This window comes from Triticum urartu, chromosome 5A (genome assembly GCF_056163025.1).
Source record: "Triticum urartu cultivar PI428250 chromosome 5A, HENAU_Tu73, whole genome shotgun sequence".
Taxonomy (NCBI): domain Eukaryota; kingdom Viridiplantae; phylum Streptophyta; class Magnoliopsida; order Poales; family Poaceae; genus Triticum; species Triticum urartu.
The window spans coordinates 50712124-50729858 of record NC_141877.1 but is presented as its reverse complement, the minus strand read 5'-3'; the positions used below and the strand labels follow the sequence as shown (position 1 = coordinate 50729858).

At 46.5% G+C, this 17735-nt stretch overlaps 2 protein-coding genes across 2 annotated transcripts; one reads left to right on the top strand and one right to left on the bottom strand.

The window, feature by feature from the left end:
• Positions 1-505: 505 nt before the first annotated feature.
• LOC125555597 (cationic amino acid transporter 1-like) lies at positions 506-2676 on the bottom strand. The gene is made up of 2 exons (XM_048718498.2): positions 2164-2676; positions 506-2032 (listed from the first exon to the last, which is right to left on the bottom strand). Exons 1-2 carry the CDS (start codon positions 2570-2572, stop codon positions 651-653), a joined length of 1791 nt encoding a protein of 596 aa, XP_048574455.1. The 5' UTR covers positions 2573-2676; the 3' UTR covers positions 506-650.
• Positions 2677-9779: 7103 nt separating this feature from the next.
• LOC125555596 (glutamate receptor 2.8-like) lies at positions 9780-17446 on the top strand. The gene is made up of 5 exons (XM_048718497.2): positions 9780-10038; positions 13373-14706; positions 14811-15114; positions 15615-16009; positions 16890-17446. The coding sequence occupies exons 1-5, from the start codon at positions 9780-9782 to the stop codon at positions 17292-17294; spliced, it is 2697 nt and encodes an 898-aa protein (XP_048574454.1). The 3' UTR covers positions 17295-17446.
• Positions 17447-17735: the final 289 nt, after the last annotated feature.

Below are 17735 nucleotides of genomic sequence, written 5' to 3'. Positions count from 1 at the left end.
ATTCCAACTTCAGAAAGCTGTCGCTGTCTCGCCTTCCCAGGCAGGACACAAACCCCAACAAAACTCAAAGAAATATCTAATAAAAAAGCCTTTCCATCGACAAGGCCGAGATCCACCATGCCCCCATGGCCCTAAGGCCACAAAATATGAGGTGGATCGACGGCACCACCTCCGAAAGGCAAAAATCCTAGTCGACGAAGGGGTAAATCGAGCTTCTTGATGTTATTCTAAACATACACACTTGACATGCAAGTCAAATGGTCCTTCGAGACTTCAGTATTTTAATTAGGCCGAGGTATAAGATTTAGATTGCTACAAAATATTATACTGAAGGTTGTGGCTAGGTCTCAGTTGACTGAGATTTAACCAAGTTTTGGTCAAGTTGCATAGCATGCAAGAGAGAAAATAAAAAAACTGAAAACAAAATGTTACGCAAATCTAACGTAAGATTTGACAAATTAATATAGCATCGACTGAGACTTAATTAATTGAGACTTAGCAAGACTGCGTATTAAATCAGCTAACCATACTTTCGTCAAAAAATTCTTAACAAATAAAACGACACTACTAGTAGCTAGTACATCAACTAATTTGCGATTGTGAAAAATAATGGACGTACAGATCACTAGTCTAATGAATTCCTGTGCTAATTAGCTGCTAGCTCCGGCAATTTCCACGGCCTTGTGGCCGCCTTCTTCCACCCTGGCGGCGGCAGCCTCGGCCGCGAGCACCTTGGCAGTGTCGTAGGAGGCGTGGAGGCCGACGAAGAAGTAGTACACGAGCAACGCCACCGTCCATATCGCGAACCTCATGAAAGACTTTGCATCGATGGATCCGAGCAGGAAGATGTTGATGAAGATGGACGCCGACGGCAGCCACGGCACCAGCGGCACCCCCCACATCGTTGGCACCCTCGCCTTTGGCACCCCGAGGTGCAGGTAAAGCGTCGCCGCGAACCACGCCGGCACGGTCACCACGTATGCCGCCCACCCGCCGTCCACCGCCACGCCCCAGTACACCGCTGTACCGACGGAGGCGGCGAGGATCACGGCGACGCACGAGACGAGCTTGTTACGGTTGGCGGCGGTGGTTTCACCGGAGGCGTAGTAGCGGTGGACGAGCAGTGCGACGGCGACGAGCATGAAGATGAAGAGCGTGGAGATGGAGAGGAGGTTGGAGAGGATGCCGAGGTCGGTGAAGAACGCGATGATGGCCGTGGCGGTGAGCATCGTGACTGTGGCGCGCACCGGCGTTCCCCAGCGCGGGGACACGACGGCGAGGCACGGCGGCGCCATGTGCGTCCGCGCGATGTGGGTGAGGTACCTGGCCTGGCCCACGGCGCTGACGAGCAGCACGGTGGTCATCCCCTTGAGCGCGCCGAAGGCCACGATGTACTTGGCCCAGTCCATGCCGACGGCGCTGAAGGCGACGGAGAAGGGCGCGTCGGGGTCGATGTCCCGGTACGGCTGCATGAGGCAGAGCGTGACGGCGAGAATGCAGTAGACGACGGTGGTGAGCGCCATGGCGCCGACGAGCCCCACGGGGATGTCCTTGGCCGGGTTCTTGGTCTCCTCGGCCATGGTGCTGACGGCGTCGAAGCCGATGTAGGCGAAGAAGAGCACCGCGGACGCGGCGAAGATGCCGCGGGCGCCGTAGGGCGCGAACTCGGCGGTGAAGTTGGAGAGCTTGGCCTTGGAGAGGCCGGCGCCGATGATGAAGATGATGACGGCGAAGTGGACGATGGAGAGGATGTAGTTGAAGCGGGAGGAGCCCTTGGTGCTGAGCACGGCGAAGAGGCAGATGAGCGTGATGACGACGACGGCGATGGGGTCGAGGCGGTTGTAGTCCTCGGCGAGCGACGTGGCGTGGATGCGGAAGTCGTTGGGGTGGTGGTTGAGTAGCGTGGCGAAGTAGGAGGTCCAGGAGCGCGCCACCGCCGCGCCGCCGATGCAGTACTCGAGCAGGATGTTGCCGGCGGCGATGAAGGCCATGAAGTCGCCCAGCTCCACCCGCAGGTACGCGAACGAACCGCCTGCATGCATGGAGTCAATGAGATGAGAGTTCTACTCATCCATCTCATGCATGCATGGAGTCAATGGAAGTAGGAACGTAGGTAGGATACGATCTAGCCGTAGATCGGACATGAGATGAGATGAGAGTCACCTGCGACTGGGATCTCGATGGCGAACTCGGTGTAGCAGAACACGGAGAGCATGGCCGAGATGCCGGAGACGGCGTAGGAGAGCACGACGGCGGGGCCAGCGGCCTCCTTGGCCTCCTGGCCGGTGAGCACGAAGATGCCGGCCCCGATGACGGCGCCGACGCCGAACCACGCGAGGTCCCACCAGTTGAGCTCCCGGCGCATGTCGGCGCCGCTGCGGCCGCGGACGGCGTGCACCTCGACGTCTACGGCGGAGCGCGCCGTGAGCCGGTCCCTGAGCCGCGGCCCCGTCTCCAGCAGCGCGCGCCCGTACGCGCCCCAGCTCGCGAACGAATCCTCCGGGAAGACGCCGCCGCCGCAGCACCCGGCGGGCCGGCGCATGCCGACGTCCGTCGCCTCGCCGGGCGCCATGGCTGGTGGCGGCAGTACGCGCGCGCGCGAGCTGGCGGGTCGCAGGCACGCGCGAGCTGGTGGCCGGACGCGCGGGTATCTCGGGGCGGAGAATGAATCTGTGACCGATGCATGGGGTCGGGCGTGCGTATATGTAGGAGAGCCGGCGACCGGAGGGAATCCGGTGAGTTCGTTCGCGTCGAGTGGAATCAAGCGAGTTGGTTACGTCAACACTCAACAGCCTCACCGGAGATGCTGCACTACGTACGCGGCTGTGGAAATGTCGTCGATCGTGCCGGGCCGGGCCTGCTTGCGATAAGGAAGGAGTTGAAAGGCCGCCTGGCTGCCATTTGCACTGGGCCTGTCGAGAGGGTTCCTGCCTCTCGCAGGGAACTGGGCCTGCGCTTGACAGACGTTTTTATGAAACTAGATGATGCGCCGCACGTTGTTGCGGGAATATTTATAATATTTCAATAAGATTTTGATTATATGAAACATGAATTTTTGAAACAATAGTTTTTGAAAGTGTATAAGAATTAAATGTAAATAGCATAATAAAATGAAATTTTACATGCATGCATGTTGTAGTGGATTTTTAATATGAATAGTTGCATATTAAGGTGGGCCTTTCCTAATGCATGTTGAATGATGAGGTGGCATGCTTGCGATAAGGAAGGAGTTGAAAGGCCGCCTGGCTGCCATTTGCACTGGGCCTGTCGAGAGGTTCAGCCTGCGCTTGACAAACGTTTTTGAGAAACTAACTGTAGAATTTCCCCCGCAAAAAAAAAAACTGTAGAACTTCTCCAAAAAAGGGGGAGAAATCTAACTGCAGAAAAAGTAATAGAGAATTCACTGTAATTATTAGTCATAAAAGCTACTCCAGGAGTTCTGGAGTATTTTGCAATTTCTTGGAACTACAATACAGTTCGAAGCATGGTTATAATTTGGCCAGATTGAATAAAGTTAGAGGTCATCCTCAAAAGGAAATTGTTGTGCAAGATGGTGCTACAATTGTCAAATCAAACTTAAACGTAACTTTCACTCTCTCAAAAAAAATTTCAAATGTAACTTTGGGCATGGTGTGAAGAAAGATTAGACGTTTCATCTCTTTTAGTCCATCCGATCCGTATTAACTGTCCCTCGTGGGAGTACATTTTTGGCGGGGGCATTTATTGTACTTTTACAAGGCTTAGCTCCATGGATGCGGAAAATTTTGAAATTTTCAAACTTTTTACTTAAAAAAATTCTGAAAACAATTATACATATATACAAAGATGTAATGTATATGCATGTAAAATTTCACAATGAAATACCGTGAATTTTGAGCTGCACAAAAAAAATCATGGACTTTGAGAATGAATAATGCACGTGTTGAAAAGCCACATAGTATTTTTTATGTAGCTGTCGTTTTAATGCATTTAATCCTGAAAAATTACACACATATACATTATGTCTCTAGTTGTATGCGTATTTTTTCAAAAAAAAACTGAAAAGTAAAAAAAAGAATTTCGAATTTATCAAATTCAGCCTCCATGGAACAGCATTTTGGCCGAGGAATCTCCTTTTGCTTTTCCACTATCTGTCTTCCATCTATTCTCTCCACTAAATTGGTCCACCAAATAGTTTGGTTTCAGATCAAGGCCACCCATTAATAAATGGTCTCAACGCTAATTGAATCTTTTCTTTTTCCAGACCATGCATGAGAATTTATTTATTTTTTGAGCAAAATGCATGAGAATTTATTAACAAAGAAAATGATGCAATGCCAAAGAGGCACTGCACAACTGACAAAATCTAAACAACCCAAGAGTCGGCGATCCACGGCTAGAAGATGACCAGACTCAGCCTAGAGTAGCGCAAAGTACATCATAAGAAAACTTGTAGTGAGTGGTGTGTGCCCCCCCCCCCCCCCCCCGCGCGTCGTCCGTTCTCGGGCGACCCGGGGGCGAAACCCTAGGCGCCGCCGGTCCCCCGCCTCCCCTTCTCCTCCTTCCCCGCCGCCGCCGGCAGCCGTCGTCGGGCTTGCCCGCGCGGCGGTAGGCGGCGGCGGGGGCTTCCCCGCGCACCCGCCTCGACCTCTGGAGAGCCGGCCCCCACCCCGCATCGGGCGCCGCCGCCCGCTTTTCCCTGGTGGCCGCCGAGGCCGGCCCTCTGCGGCGGCTGCCACCGGCGTTGTCGCCCCGCGCCTGTCGCCGGGGACGGCTCCGCCCATCAGATCCGGCCGCCTTGGCCCTGGGATCGGAGCCATACTCCGATCTGGCGGCTGGTGGGCCAGGTTTCGCCGGATCCACCCGGATCTGGCCGGCGTGGCCTTGCCTCGTCCTGCCCGGCTTGGATGATCGCGGTGTGGTGCTCCCTGGTGGCGGTGGTGTGGGTCGTTCTCCATGTTTCGACGAGATGTGTGCGGTGGGTGGATGCCGGGGCGGCGGCCTCGGGCGGTGTGGACGGCGTTGCCTCTTCGGCGGGCGACGGTCGTGGGTGCTGGTGGTCCACGACTTCGGCCATGCGGGCGGCGAGGTCTCGGTGGACGTCTACTACAGTGGGTCGGGGTGCCCCATCACCCGACATGCCTGCTTCGATGAAGTCCAACGCTTTCTCCGGCTGCGTGCGCTCCCCTGGCCAGGTCTTTGGCTGGGTGGATGGGATGGGGGCGGGACCGGGGGAAACCCTTGGCCGTCGGCGGAGGCCACGACAATGGCGGCGCCTTTGCTGGGCGTCGATCCCATTCTTGGAGGCCTTGTCGAGGTCCTCTCCCGTCTTTCACCGTGATCTTCCTTTGGGCGAAAGCTCTAGTTCCCCTTGCGGGCGACGGCGTCGTACCCTCGTCGCGCTCCTTCTTGAACGCGTCGCCCGGGGTTCCCGGAAGCATGGTGGGCGCTTTGCGGTGCGTGTGAGGAGTTTGGCGGCGGCATTGTGTGCAGCGTTTCACCTATTCTCCGCCGGTCTTCGTCCTGTGGTAGCGCTCCTTCTGCTTGGAGATGGGCTAGCGTAGATGGTGGTCGTCATTTGGCGTCTTGATGGCGTCGATGGCGGAGGATCCTGCCAAGGTTGGCACCTCAATCTGCTCTGAAGATGGACCAGTGGAAGATGGTGGCGACGACACATGTGAGTGCGTCAGACCGGATTGTGCCCCGGACCTGGTATGTGGCTCGGTCGAGGCCTCCGATTTTAGATGTTAGGCTTAGGTGAGAGGTCTGGGTATTTGGCCCAGCTTGCACCCCCTTCATCATATGGATAGGAGTAGTGGCATATGTTGCCAAGATGGCGGATTCAAACATATTGTTGTACTACTTTGTAAGGTCCTCGAGAATAATCAATAAAATGACCGTATGCATCTCCCAGATGCAGATGCCGGGGGTCATCCTCCTTTTCTAAAAAAAAAACTTGTAGAAGAGAACTTGTAGCCCAACCACAACAACACGCACAGAAGGACTACCAAGACTATGATGACACCAACAACTGAAGCACGAGCATCGGTACATCACAAGGATGGATCCATCACCGGCCTCGAACCAAACCACTTACGCAACCTAGTCCCGAAGATCTCTGCAGAAATGCATACCTTGAGGCGTTAACTGAAGAAACCTGACAGTTTTACAGTTCCCGCCATCTCCGGCTCATCCCTGCCATTGGCTCATCACTGCCATCTTACTGCATCTAACATTGCCATAAATATCGTAGCAACATCACCGTGAATTCAAAAGGAACAACTAATTGTGATCCTGATGGGTGAGCCGAGCTTAAATGATCACTTGATGCCAATATATTCACAAGGACAAACAAACTTGATCAGGACTTTTTTTTTCAAAACGAAGGCAAATATTGCGTCATCTATTAATTAAGCAGAAAAGAATTACCTAGTTAATTACATAAAACCGGGCAAAAACCGGGACAACAAGAACCAAGCCCACTCCATAGACTGAAACACACAGGGCAAAGTTCACCTTAATCGACGACAAGTCGACCTACGGCCAGACAATGCAGCTCTGACTCAGACGGAGAACTCAGAAGAACAAAACCAGGCACGGCTGGCGCCACAGAAGATCGCCGAACGGGCCACCTGCAGCCAGTCATCGTACACCACAGGGCCCCGCCGCCGCAACTTCGACTCCACAGCAACAAACAAACCGAGGCAAAACTGTGGACACGCCAGAGAAGAGTCGACTACCGCAACCATTGTCGTGTCGCCGACATCGCTCCCACCATTATCGTTGTCACAGAAGTCTGATCGCCACAGAGATTCTCTCGGGGCCGCCGCCCTGACATACCACCGCTCCCCTCGAGCAGCAACACCGCACAACCCAGCTGCCCGCAGCCCACGCTGCTCAGGGCAACCGCTCGCAGACCACGAACGCCGCACCACATCCGGGGCCGCCACCCCGACATAAAGTCAAATCGCCCCCTCTGGGGCGCATCGACCGAGCCGACACCCCTACCGCCCAAGTGGGATAAGGATGCCACCCAACCAATGTCGAGATAGAGCCCCACCTCATAGAGCTGCCACTCACATTGTTCCCAAGATCGCCATCTCGACGCACAATCATAAATCACCCGGAGCCGCCGCCCCGACGTCCACTGTCCCCGACGACGAAGAGATCCGTGCAAACTGCAACATGCTGACTCTCCAAGGCGATGCCTCAAAGAAGGAAATGACGTAGCCGCCATCATCACCCGCTTCGGCCACCCGAAGCTAGGGATTTCTCCCGGAGAGTCGTGTAATGGAGCTCCACGGCAACACCTTCAAGAAGGGGAACGACACCATGGCCATGGCGCCGCTGTTGCCAGCACCGACCCAAGGTCAGTGTTGGACTTTCGCCCGGAGCTCCTCCACACCTTCGAATCCGAGCAGATCCGGAGCACTGCACAGCACAAAATCCCCATGGTCGACGTCCACCGGCTCCACCTGAATCCGAGCAAATCCGAAGCTGTTGCTCCTGCATCCTTATAGCGAAGCCGCTCCACCATGCTGCCTGAGCAGCAGCCCCTCACCGCGCCGTCGCGCAACCTCCCGGCGATAGATCCGCGCCGCCGGACCCCTTGTGCAGCACCTTGCCGTGCAGCAGCACCTCGTCCCAGCTCCTCTCAAGCCCCTCACGCCGCGGAGCAGGGTACCCAGCAGCGCACGACCACAAATGGCCGCCCGAGCCGCCACGCACGCGCGGCGCGACCTCGCCGCGGCGCCCACGCAACCCCATCACGCTCCTCTCCGTGACCCGCTTAAATCTGCGCCCTCCGCTCCGTGCGCCCGTGCCAACGCCCGCGGCGAGCCGCCGCGCGTAGAACCGCGCCAGCTAGCCCCGAAGCGCGCCTGACCCGCCCCTGCGCTACCTTGCCGCACCGCCTCGAGCTAGCATCACCGCCGGCCGAGCTCCCGTCGAAGAGGACGGCCCGCGCCACGCCGCTCCGACCAGAAGGAGGAAAGGGCCCCGCCATCGCCGAGCCGCACGGGCTTTGCCTGGCGACGCCGTCCGGCGGCGGCGAGGGGAGGCGGGGGAGGTGGGTGCTGCGCTGCTGGCGGCTAGGGTTCGCTCCCGGCCGCCCGCGGGAGCGACCAGGAAGCGAGCGTGTTTCCTACACTCTACGCGAATTTACACATTTGCCTACTGCCACGGATGATCTTGACCAGGACTTTTGTATTGTTGCTAGTCATCTTATGGCAACTTGTTTAGCTTATGTCTGTACTCAGATATTGTTGCTTCCGCTGACTCGTCTATAATCAAGCTCTTGTATTCGAGCCCTCGAGGCCCTGGCTTGTAATATGATGCTTGTATGACTTATTTTATTTTTAGAGTTGTGTTGTGATATCTTTCCATGAGTCCCTGATCTTAATCGTACACGTTTACGTGTATGATGAGTGTACAATCAAATCGGGGGCGTCACAAGAATTTAGGGTTAAGGTTATGGTTTGGGGTTTAGGGTACCTGCATGGGGCAACCGTCTGGAGCCCTTGGAGCTCCTCTCCAGGTGGGTCTAGGTCCCTTGGGTCTCTTATTTTTCAAAATAAATCCTTGTAAATCCCCGTTTAGCTTCACAAGTATGATATTTTTTTTTGCAAATCGAAAACATGCATAAAATAACAACTGGCTCTGGGCACTGAATTAGTAGGGTAGTTCAAAAATAATAATATGAATTATTATAAAAAGTATCTAAAAATGATATTATAATAGCATGAAACAATAAAAAAATATAAATACGTTTGAGACGTATCACCTAGCACCCTCGTTCGTCGAACATAGATAGGGGAATAACAGAGACTGTATTTAGTTGTGTCCATGGGAGACCCTTTAATCGTTGTTGCGTCTATCCAGTAGGGAGGAACACTGGTGGCGTGCATGACACGGAATTGTGGTAGTATGCACATATCATTTTCCGATAAACCTCTATAAGAGTCAAATATCATTTTCCAAAGCTCTCTCTCGAATCGATACTTTTATTTCAAAAATGCTACAACTCAACCATATGCATTTGTAGGCCATCAGTTGCGCTCCTGCGGGATAGGCTATCGCCTGGTCTTGGAGGGCATGGTCTTGTGCAAGTGGCACATGTTGGCGTGTAAGCCGTGGGCCCCTCTCAAAGTCAAGCTTTTCGCATGGCCCTCCAAGACCTGTGCTGGACGTTGGATAGACTTGTGCACCGGGTCTGCCTCACCAAGCGTCGTGTCCGATGTGTGTGAAGGTAGACGGGAGGACCAACACCATTCACATCACACGCGTCTACCCCCGCAAGGTCAGGTTCAAGGTTCTTTACAACGGAACGAATACGTTTATTTTTCAAGTGATTCGTATCGTCATGGTGTATCGGTTCCTCCCAATCGTCGCCCACCTCTGATGGTGTTTAGGAACTTATAATTCTTGATTGACGATTTTTAAATGACCTCTCACATGACTGCACATATATAAAAAGATCATTCGTTCGCGCGGACAAACTAAGGATCAAAGTCAATCCGCGTTGAACGTGTGCGCGCAGGTTCCATGGACCGATTCGTACCGTGTATCTTTGATCCCACTTGTCGTCTCATGCATGCGAGAATTCATTTATCCAGAGGCAATTCCGGTTGAATTTCCCGTAGTTTGGCCGCGAATAGAACACACCCCAAAGTCCAGTGACCAAGGTTAAACAACTAACCTGTCACAAATCAGCCAGTCGCTACTCTCAGTTTGACCACCAGCGTCCTCCTTGATGCATATAAGAGGGTGCAATCAGTGCATCTCAGCACAAGAAAAGTGTGATGGAGAGAGCACGCGGAGCCATCATCCTCTTCCTGTTACTCGCTGTCGATTTCGGCGTCGCCCAGAACACCACCGGCAAAACAGATGGATTCCATGTCGGGGTGATCCTCGACCTAGGATCGCCGGTGGGAAAGGTGGCGCGAACCAGCGTTTTGCTGGCCGTTCAAGACTTCTACGCGGCCCACCGGAACTACAGCACCAAGCTTGTTCTCCACGTTAGGGACTCCATGGGCAGTGACATCAAGGCCGCATCAGCAGGTACATAGTACGTGTGTATGCACTAGGCAGTATGTCACGTCGTCAGGATTCGGAAATATCAAAGGATTTTATTTGCTACTACTTCGTAAATATAAAAATTGGCCTAAGAAAGAGATCATATACATATACATTGGCTTAAGAATCTAATTGATCAGGACTAGCCTATATCCTAAGGGCTTGTTCGGTCACTCCTCTCCCGAGAGGATTGGAGGGGATTGGCGTGGATTAGGACGTATTTTGACTTACAAGGGGTTTAAATCCTCTTCAATCCATTCGGATCCACACTCAACCGAACAATGCCTAAGGATAAATTGCTTGACTGTCCAACTACTAGTCATTTCTAGACGCTCATTCTAGTGTACGGATCGGCTGCTTCATGCGCCTCGTTAAAGTAGAATATCTTACTTTTATGAAAGCAGTATCTTTGCTCAAATGTACCAAGCTAGTTTTAGGGTTATCTTTCATTGCCTTTCGGATGTCAAGATCCATAAATACGATGCATCATCCGCGTACTATAGAATAGATAATCCGCCATCCACCAGATGAAGCACCATCCCATTAATAAGATCCGCTGACTTGGCTCTCTCGATCAACTACATTAAAAAGGACAGGGAAAGAGGACCCCCCCCCCCCCCCCCCTGACATAGGTCCTTTTCATTAGGAATGTGGCTCTAAATTATTGCTAACATTGGTGCCAACACTTCCTTCGGAAAAGTAAACCTTTTCACCAACTTGCAGCAAGATGGTGAAAATCCTTTCATCTGGAGGGTCTGAAGAAGAAAAGGTCACTTAAATTTATGGCACGCTTTGTCAAATCAATTTTAAAAATCACTCCTCCCATGTATGATGGAGCTCGCGAACAGTCTCAAGAAGAAATAGAATTTCTCCAAGAATGTTTCTACACTTAATGAATATCATTTGAGTTGGACGAACCATGTGATCAACAGCCTGATTAATATTCTATTTGTTGCCAGTTTAGTGAATACTTTGAACCTCGTGTTTAGCAGGCAAATGTGTTTGTAGTGTTGAGAGCCTAATTAGTCTGACACCAAAAGTTGACATACCAGATTTTGGCATATGCCAAATTTTGGCTAGAGATTGGTTGGTTACCAATTTTCATTGTCAATCTCACAAAAGGTTGCCAATGTTGGCAACTTTTAATTTTGCCAAATCTTGGTAGCAAACCAATCAGCCTCTAAATTCGCACGGCCTCTTTAAATTTTGGAAGCAAGTTAATTACCCCAAAGTTGAGATTACACAGTGGTAGGTCACTGCTATGAAATGCATGGAATGGATCCATCAAATCAACTTTTATTACCTCCCAAAATACCTGGTAAAACTCGGCCAGAAATTCATCCGGTCCAAGGGCTTTATTATGTTCTATCCAAGAGATAGCATCCCAAACCCCACTTTTCATGCAAGGAGTAGTGAGGAATTTATTTTCTGGCATGAAAAGTTGAGGGACATCTTACCCAAAAGCTGTAGACATCATAATATTGTTGTGCTCAGACGAATCAAACAACCCCTTATAACAGTTTGTGATGTTATCTTTGAATCTAGCATCACTCACTACCGAGCCATCATCTCTTTTTAATTTGAAAATATGATATTCCTGATGCTTCTAGTTTAGTTGGGAATAGTTGAGAGATCTTAGACCAAATGCAAAATGTATGAAAATCATAATACAGAAAAGGTGTTTTTTAATTAAAAGGTGGTCTATTTCTAGCTGAAACCCCATTCTTGAGTGACATATTAACTTCTCCTAACAGGCTCAATCAAGCAATCCCCTATTATAGTATGGCCTCAAAATTGAAATTAAAACATGTTCAAGCTCTCCACACTCTCAATTGATAAGCAAAATTTAGAACCTCATCGTTGTTAATGTGTTACTAAAAACATGTATTGAAAACCTCCACAAGTCAATGATATAATTCCATAGGAAATAGAAAATTAGTACCTCGATGGAAAAACATATGGCATACTTGGCCTGTACAAAGACATGCACCAGCCAACAATTAATCCAATAATACATGGATTATGGTATATAATCTAGATGCAATTGGAATTTAGATTGCTATTTAAATGCATTATATTCTAATTGTAATTTTGTACTATAAATAGAATGTTGTAATACGAAATTTAAGTTCAAGGTTTGAAACCGGACAGTCAAAATACACGGCAACCAACATCCGTAACAATCTAGAACCAATTGTGAGATGAGAGGTAACAACATACATGAGTTCTTTCTACCTATGTAACGATATGAAAGCTTTGCATTTTCACAGAAAAAGTGCAACGAAAGGAGTACATTTTACTCATGTCATTTCGCATAAGTTTGCTAATAGTTAGAATACCTCAGAAACTCGACTCTGGCATTTCTAATTGGGCGGGTTCATATTCTTGACTTGTATCTCGCATTTTGAATACAATTTGCTTGTAATCCCTTTGTTCCAAAATGCATTGCATATTGGTTTTGTCTTAAGCTAAAATATGTTAAGTTTGACTAAAATTATATTGAAAATATATAAACATTTGCAATACGAAATAAATACAATATGGAAATATATTTCACTATGGATTGATTTGGTATTGTAAATTTCTATAAACTTAGTCAAACTTTATAAAGTTTAGAGAACAGGCTTTCACCCTGCTCTATAGATATAGCTAAATTGTCGCCCGAGTTGCCCTATAGAGCATAAGGGTGACATTAAAGAGTGACATCTCAAACTTTATGAAGTTTGCTTACGAATATGGAATGTATTTTGGAGCGGAGGGAGTAAATATCTCTCCATGGTGTTACACTATTTTGTTCAGAAATAGGCTTTTGCCCCACTTTATAGATAAAGCACCAACCAAGTCCATACAAGTCATCCAAGTATGAGGAAAAAAAATACTACCTTTGATCCATAATAGGTGCCACAGTTTTGAACTAACCCCAGTTCAAAACTGCGACACTAACTTTGGATCCAAGGGAGTAAGAGGTTTTTGGGTGTTACACTATTACCCTTATATTTTTAATATATGTGGAAAAACAGTAGGGTCTAGTTCCCTATTGTGTTTCCTGATAAGAGTTCAGATTTTTTTTTATTTTCTTGACATGTTTGTATTGTCAAATATCAGCTTCTTGTAACATTATTTGGCTATTTGTTATGTCTGGGGAGTATAGAGGCAATATTTTAAATTAGAGTATTGACTCAGAAAACTGGAAGGTCCAAAACTAAGTTTTTTCCAACCTTCTTCCAATTTTGAAATAGTTGATTATGTTGTTGAGTACTACAGACTATTCCATAGATATTATCTAACCATCATTTTCTTTGTTCTGCCCTTCCCAAAGCTATTGAATTACTAGAGAATTACAAAGTGCAAGCCATTATTGGTCCCCAGAAATCATCAGAAGTTGTGTTCATATCCAAACTTGGAAATATAACCCAAGTCCCCATAGTATCATTCACAGCAACAAGCCCCTCTCTCACTTGTGATAGTATGCCCTATTTTGTACGAGCAACACCAGATGACTCGGCTCAGGTGAATAGCATTGCCTCGCTTGTACAAGCATATGGATGGAGAGAAGTGGTAGCAGTATATGATGACACTGACTACGGGAGAGGCATTGTACCATACCTCACTGATGCACTTCAAAACATTGATGTTCGTGTTCCATATCGTAGTGTTATCCCTTCATCGGCAACAAGTGAGACCATTATAAAAAAACTAAATGAGTTGATGGCAATGCAAACAAGGGTATTTATTGTTCATATGTCATCCACTATGACTTCCCTTCTTTTTATGAAGGCCAAAGAGGTAGGGATGATGAACCAAGGATTTGTGTGGATTACCACAAGTGGAGTGGCAAACATCATGGACACACTCAATCCAAGTGTCATTGAGGCAATGAATGGTGTGCTTGGAGTAAGGTATCATGTTCCCAGATCGCAAGAACTTGATAACTTATCCAAAAGGTGGAACATAATGTACTTGCAGGATAACCCAGATGAATCACCCTCCAATAAACTAAGCATTGTTGGGCTATGGGGCTATGATACAATATGGGCATTGGCACGAGCAGCAGAAAAGGTTGGAGTATCCAATATCACAAACAAGCCACCATTGTCCACTAAAAACTCCACATACTTGGAATCCATGATTATTTCCACTAAGGGTCATGAACTCTTAAAGACAATTGTACAAAATAAGTTCAGAGGTTTCAGTGGTGAGTTTGACCTTACAGATAGACAACAACATAAAACTTATGTGTTCCAGATAATAAATGTTGTTGGAAGAGGTTGGAGAGAAATTGGATTTTGGACTGTGAAAAGTGGACTTTCACGACAGTTAAAGCAAGATGGCTTCAAAAAAACAGGACAACACTCAATGCATGATCTAAATCCTGTAATTTGGCCTGGAGAGTCAACCAAAATACCAATGGGCTGGGAAATTCCTACCGTTGGCAAGAAGCTTAGAGTTGGTGTGCGTTCAAGCAAAATTCCGGAGTTTATAAAGACATACAAAGATCCTGTCAAAAATGAAACAACAGTGAGTGGCCTTACAATTGACATATTTGAGGAGGCAGTAAAGAGGCTACCTTTTCCACTTTCTTATGAGTACCTAGAATTTGACACAGCTGATACAGGGAGCTACAATGATTTTGTTTATCATGTTTATCTTCAGGTAAGAAATACTTTAGACAATTGAGCTTATATTGTTTAGTCAATCATAAAATATAGTTATTCGTCTTTTTCTCAAGTATAAAAGTCTGACTAGTGTCATTGTAGGAATACGACATAGCGGTTGCAGATATTACTATAAGATACAACAGATCATTATATGTCGACTTCACTGTACCATACACAGAGTCTGGAGTAGGGATGATTGTTCCAGTGAAGGAAAACGTGATGAAGGATGTGTGGCTTTTCTTGAAACCATTGAGCACTGAGATGTGGTTTGGCAGCATCGTATTATTTATGTACACCGGAGTTGTTGTCTGGCTGCTGGAGTATCTAAATGGCAATGAACATGTGCATGGTCCCTTTTCACTCAAACAACTGGCGACTACAATATTCTCCATTTTTGAAGAGAGTGAGTACTGTTATAGTTTCTTTGATCTTGGTAGAATTTTGAACAAGTATTTTAGTCGCATAGACAAAGCATGTGTTGCACTATGTCAAAATAAGAGGAATCATCAATAGATTACTACACTGAGCTGACTAAACATCTCTAGGAATCTATGGTAATTAATTTTATTTTAAAAATTCAACAACACAAAAACTTGATCTTCCTACTTAATAATGCTCAATAAACACAATACGAAGAATCAAGGTGGGGGGTGAACTAACCCAAGCTTGTATTTTCTAGAAAAAAATCAACAATGCACATGTTCTTCTTAATTGCACTTCATTACAGATAAAATATAGACATTATTCGTTATTTGAATTAGTTAAAAAATGATGGCATAACTTGCACTAATCATATAAACAAATATTCATATACCTTCTAGCAAGTCCTGAAATGTCGTGCATTGCATTCCAGCTTCAAAATTTCTTATGTTTCTTAATAAAGAATGATTGTTATTTCTACAGAGGAGAAGCTAGAATGCTTTCTACCTAGAATTGTTTTGCGTGTATGGATGGTTGTACTTCTGGTACTTGCAGCAAGTTATACAGCAAGCTTTGCATCAATGCTTACTGTACATAAGCTTTCACCAACAGTGACTGATGTTCATGAACTCCAAAAGAATGGAGAATATGTAGGGTTCCACCAAGGTTCTTATATAGAGGGTCTACTGGTGGAAATTGGTTTTGATACATCTAAGCTCAGGGCCTATGCAACACTTGAAGATTTCTATAGTGCTCTTTCTAATGGAAGCATTGTTGCGGTTGTACTTGACGTCCCATACATCAAACTGTTCCTCGCAAAGTACAACAAAGGTTACGTAATGGTGGGGCCTATATACAAGAGTGCAGGTTTTGCATTTGTAAGTTTAACTAATCTCACTATTCTCTTCTAGTACCATATTACCACAAGATTGTAGTTTAAAATTCAAACTTGTAAATATATAAATATATGTTGAAAAATCAAAGATAAATAGATAGTATGATTATCTAATAGCGTCCCAATGGAATGATGGAATTTTATTACAAGAATTGTTGCAACCAATTTGGTAACAACAGATAAGAAAATAAATAGCAAAATGAACACAATAATCTTTTTAATAAATTTAGCTACAATACACGAACAACATATATATAAGAGGCTTGGCGAAACAATCACATATAACAACATAACTCCATATGTTTACTATCGGAAACATTAACCTGAGCTGATATTTGTAACTCATCACACTAAGGCTCTTTTTGGAATTGACCTGCATTATGATAAATAGTCTTTGTCGGTTGGTTTATTTTTGGATACCTAGGTGTTTGACTATCTCTCTTTTTCTAATCAAATAGCATATTTGCATTTGAAAACATATGAGATCTCATGTGGGAGATCAACTTTGATAATACTTCATCTAACTCTAATTTGATTTATCCCGCAAAAAAAACTCTGATTTGATTTACCAACAGATCAATAGACTTTTCACAACCTTTTTACACCAACTTTAAAAGTAAGTACATGATGCTCCACAACAATCACAAACTAAGCCTGAAAGAGTTTACTGGATTTTTGTGCTATTTAAGCAACTTTTTGAATGATTAATTGAGGGGTATGGCAGTGCTAAATAATAGAACCCTCATATTAGTTGCATATTATATTAGAAAAAAAGTTTTCAGGATTTTACCGAGTCAATGTTGTTAGTGGGACATTATATGTTAGCATGCACATCTTATAACAATTATCTCATTGCTAATTAGGCGCTTCCCAGGAATTCTCCACTATGTGCTGAGATGTCAAGGGCGATACTCAACATAACAGGAGGAGATACTATCATTCAATTTGAAAAGAAATGGATAGATCAAAATAGCCATGAAAATGATGGCACGCTTGATGGTTCAGGCGCTATCACTTTTGAAAGTTTTGGGGGATTATTCCTCTTAACTGGAGTTGTGACAACATGTTCCCCTTTTGTAGCGGTGTTGATGAACCGCTACAAAGAACATCAACAAGATCCAGGGAACAAATCAGATGACCAGAATGAATTTGAACACAAGCAAGTTAAGAAAAGGAGAAATGGGAAGAACAAAGAGATGAAAACGGAAAATGAATTGAGAGAGACAAACAACACTGTTATTGCCTCACAGTTCGAGCAGAAATGGTGACCGACTACCACACAGTAGGTACTCACACCCAAAATAACAATGCAACATCACTGACTCATATCGGTTCACAAACCATTCTTGGGGAGACAAAAGTGGTAGGTGGCTCAAGTTATTTCCAAACTGAGCAAAGTTCACCTTTCAAGCTCAAAGATGAACAACTAACTAACTACAGGGGCAAAGCTGGTACAACCAAACTTGGGTACACTGTGCATTCAAAATCAAGTAAATTTTTAGTTTACTTATGCTTCAACCTTTCAGGCATCGCTTGGTCGACAACTGAAAAGGCTAATTGGTCCCATTATATAATGTAATTTTTCCTGAAAGAATCAAAGCTCTCTATGAAGTAGTAGGGTATATGCTCCTTTAGTAAGATCATTGAGATGGTAGTGCACAATATATTGTAAGGCATCCAACACTATCTATCCCCGAACAGAACTTTAC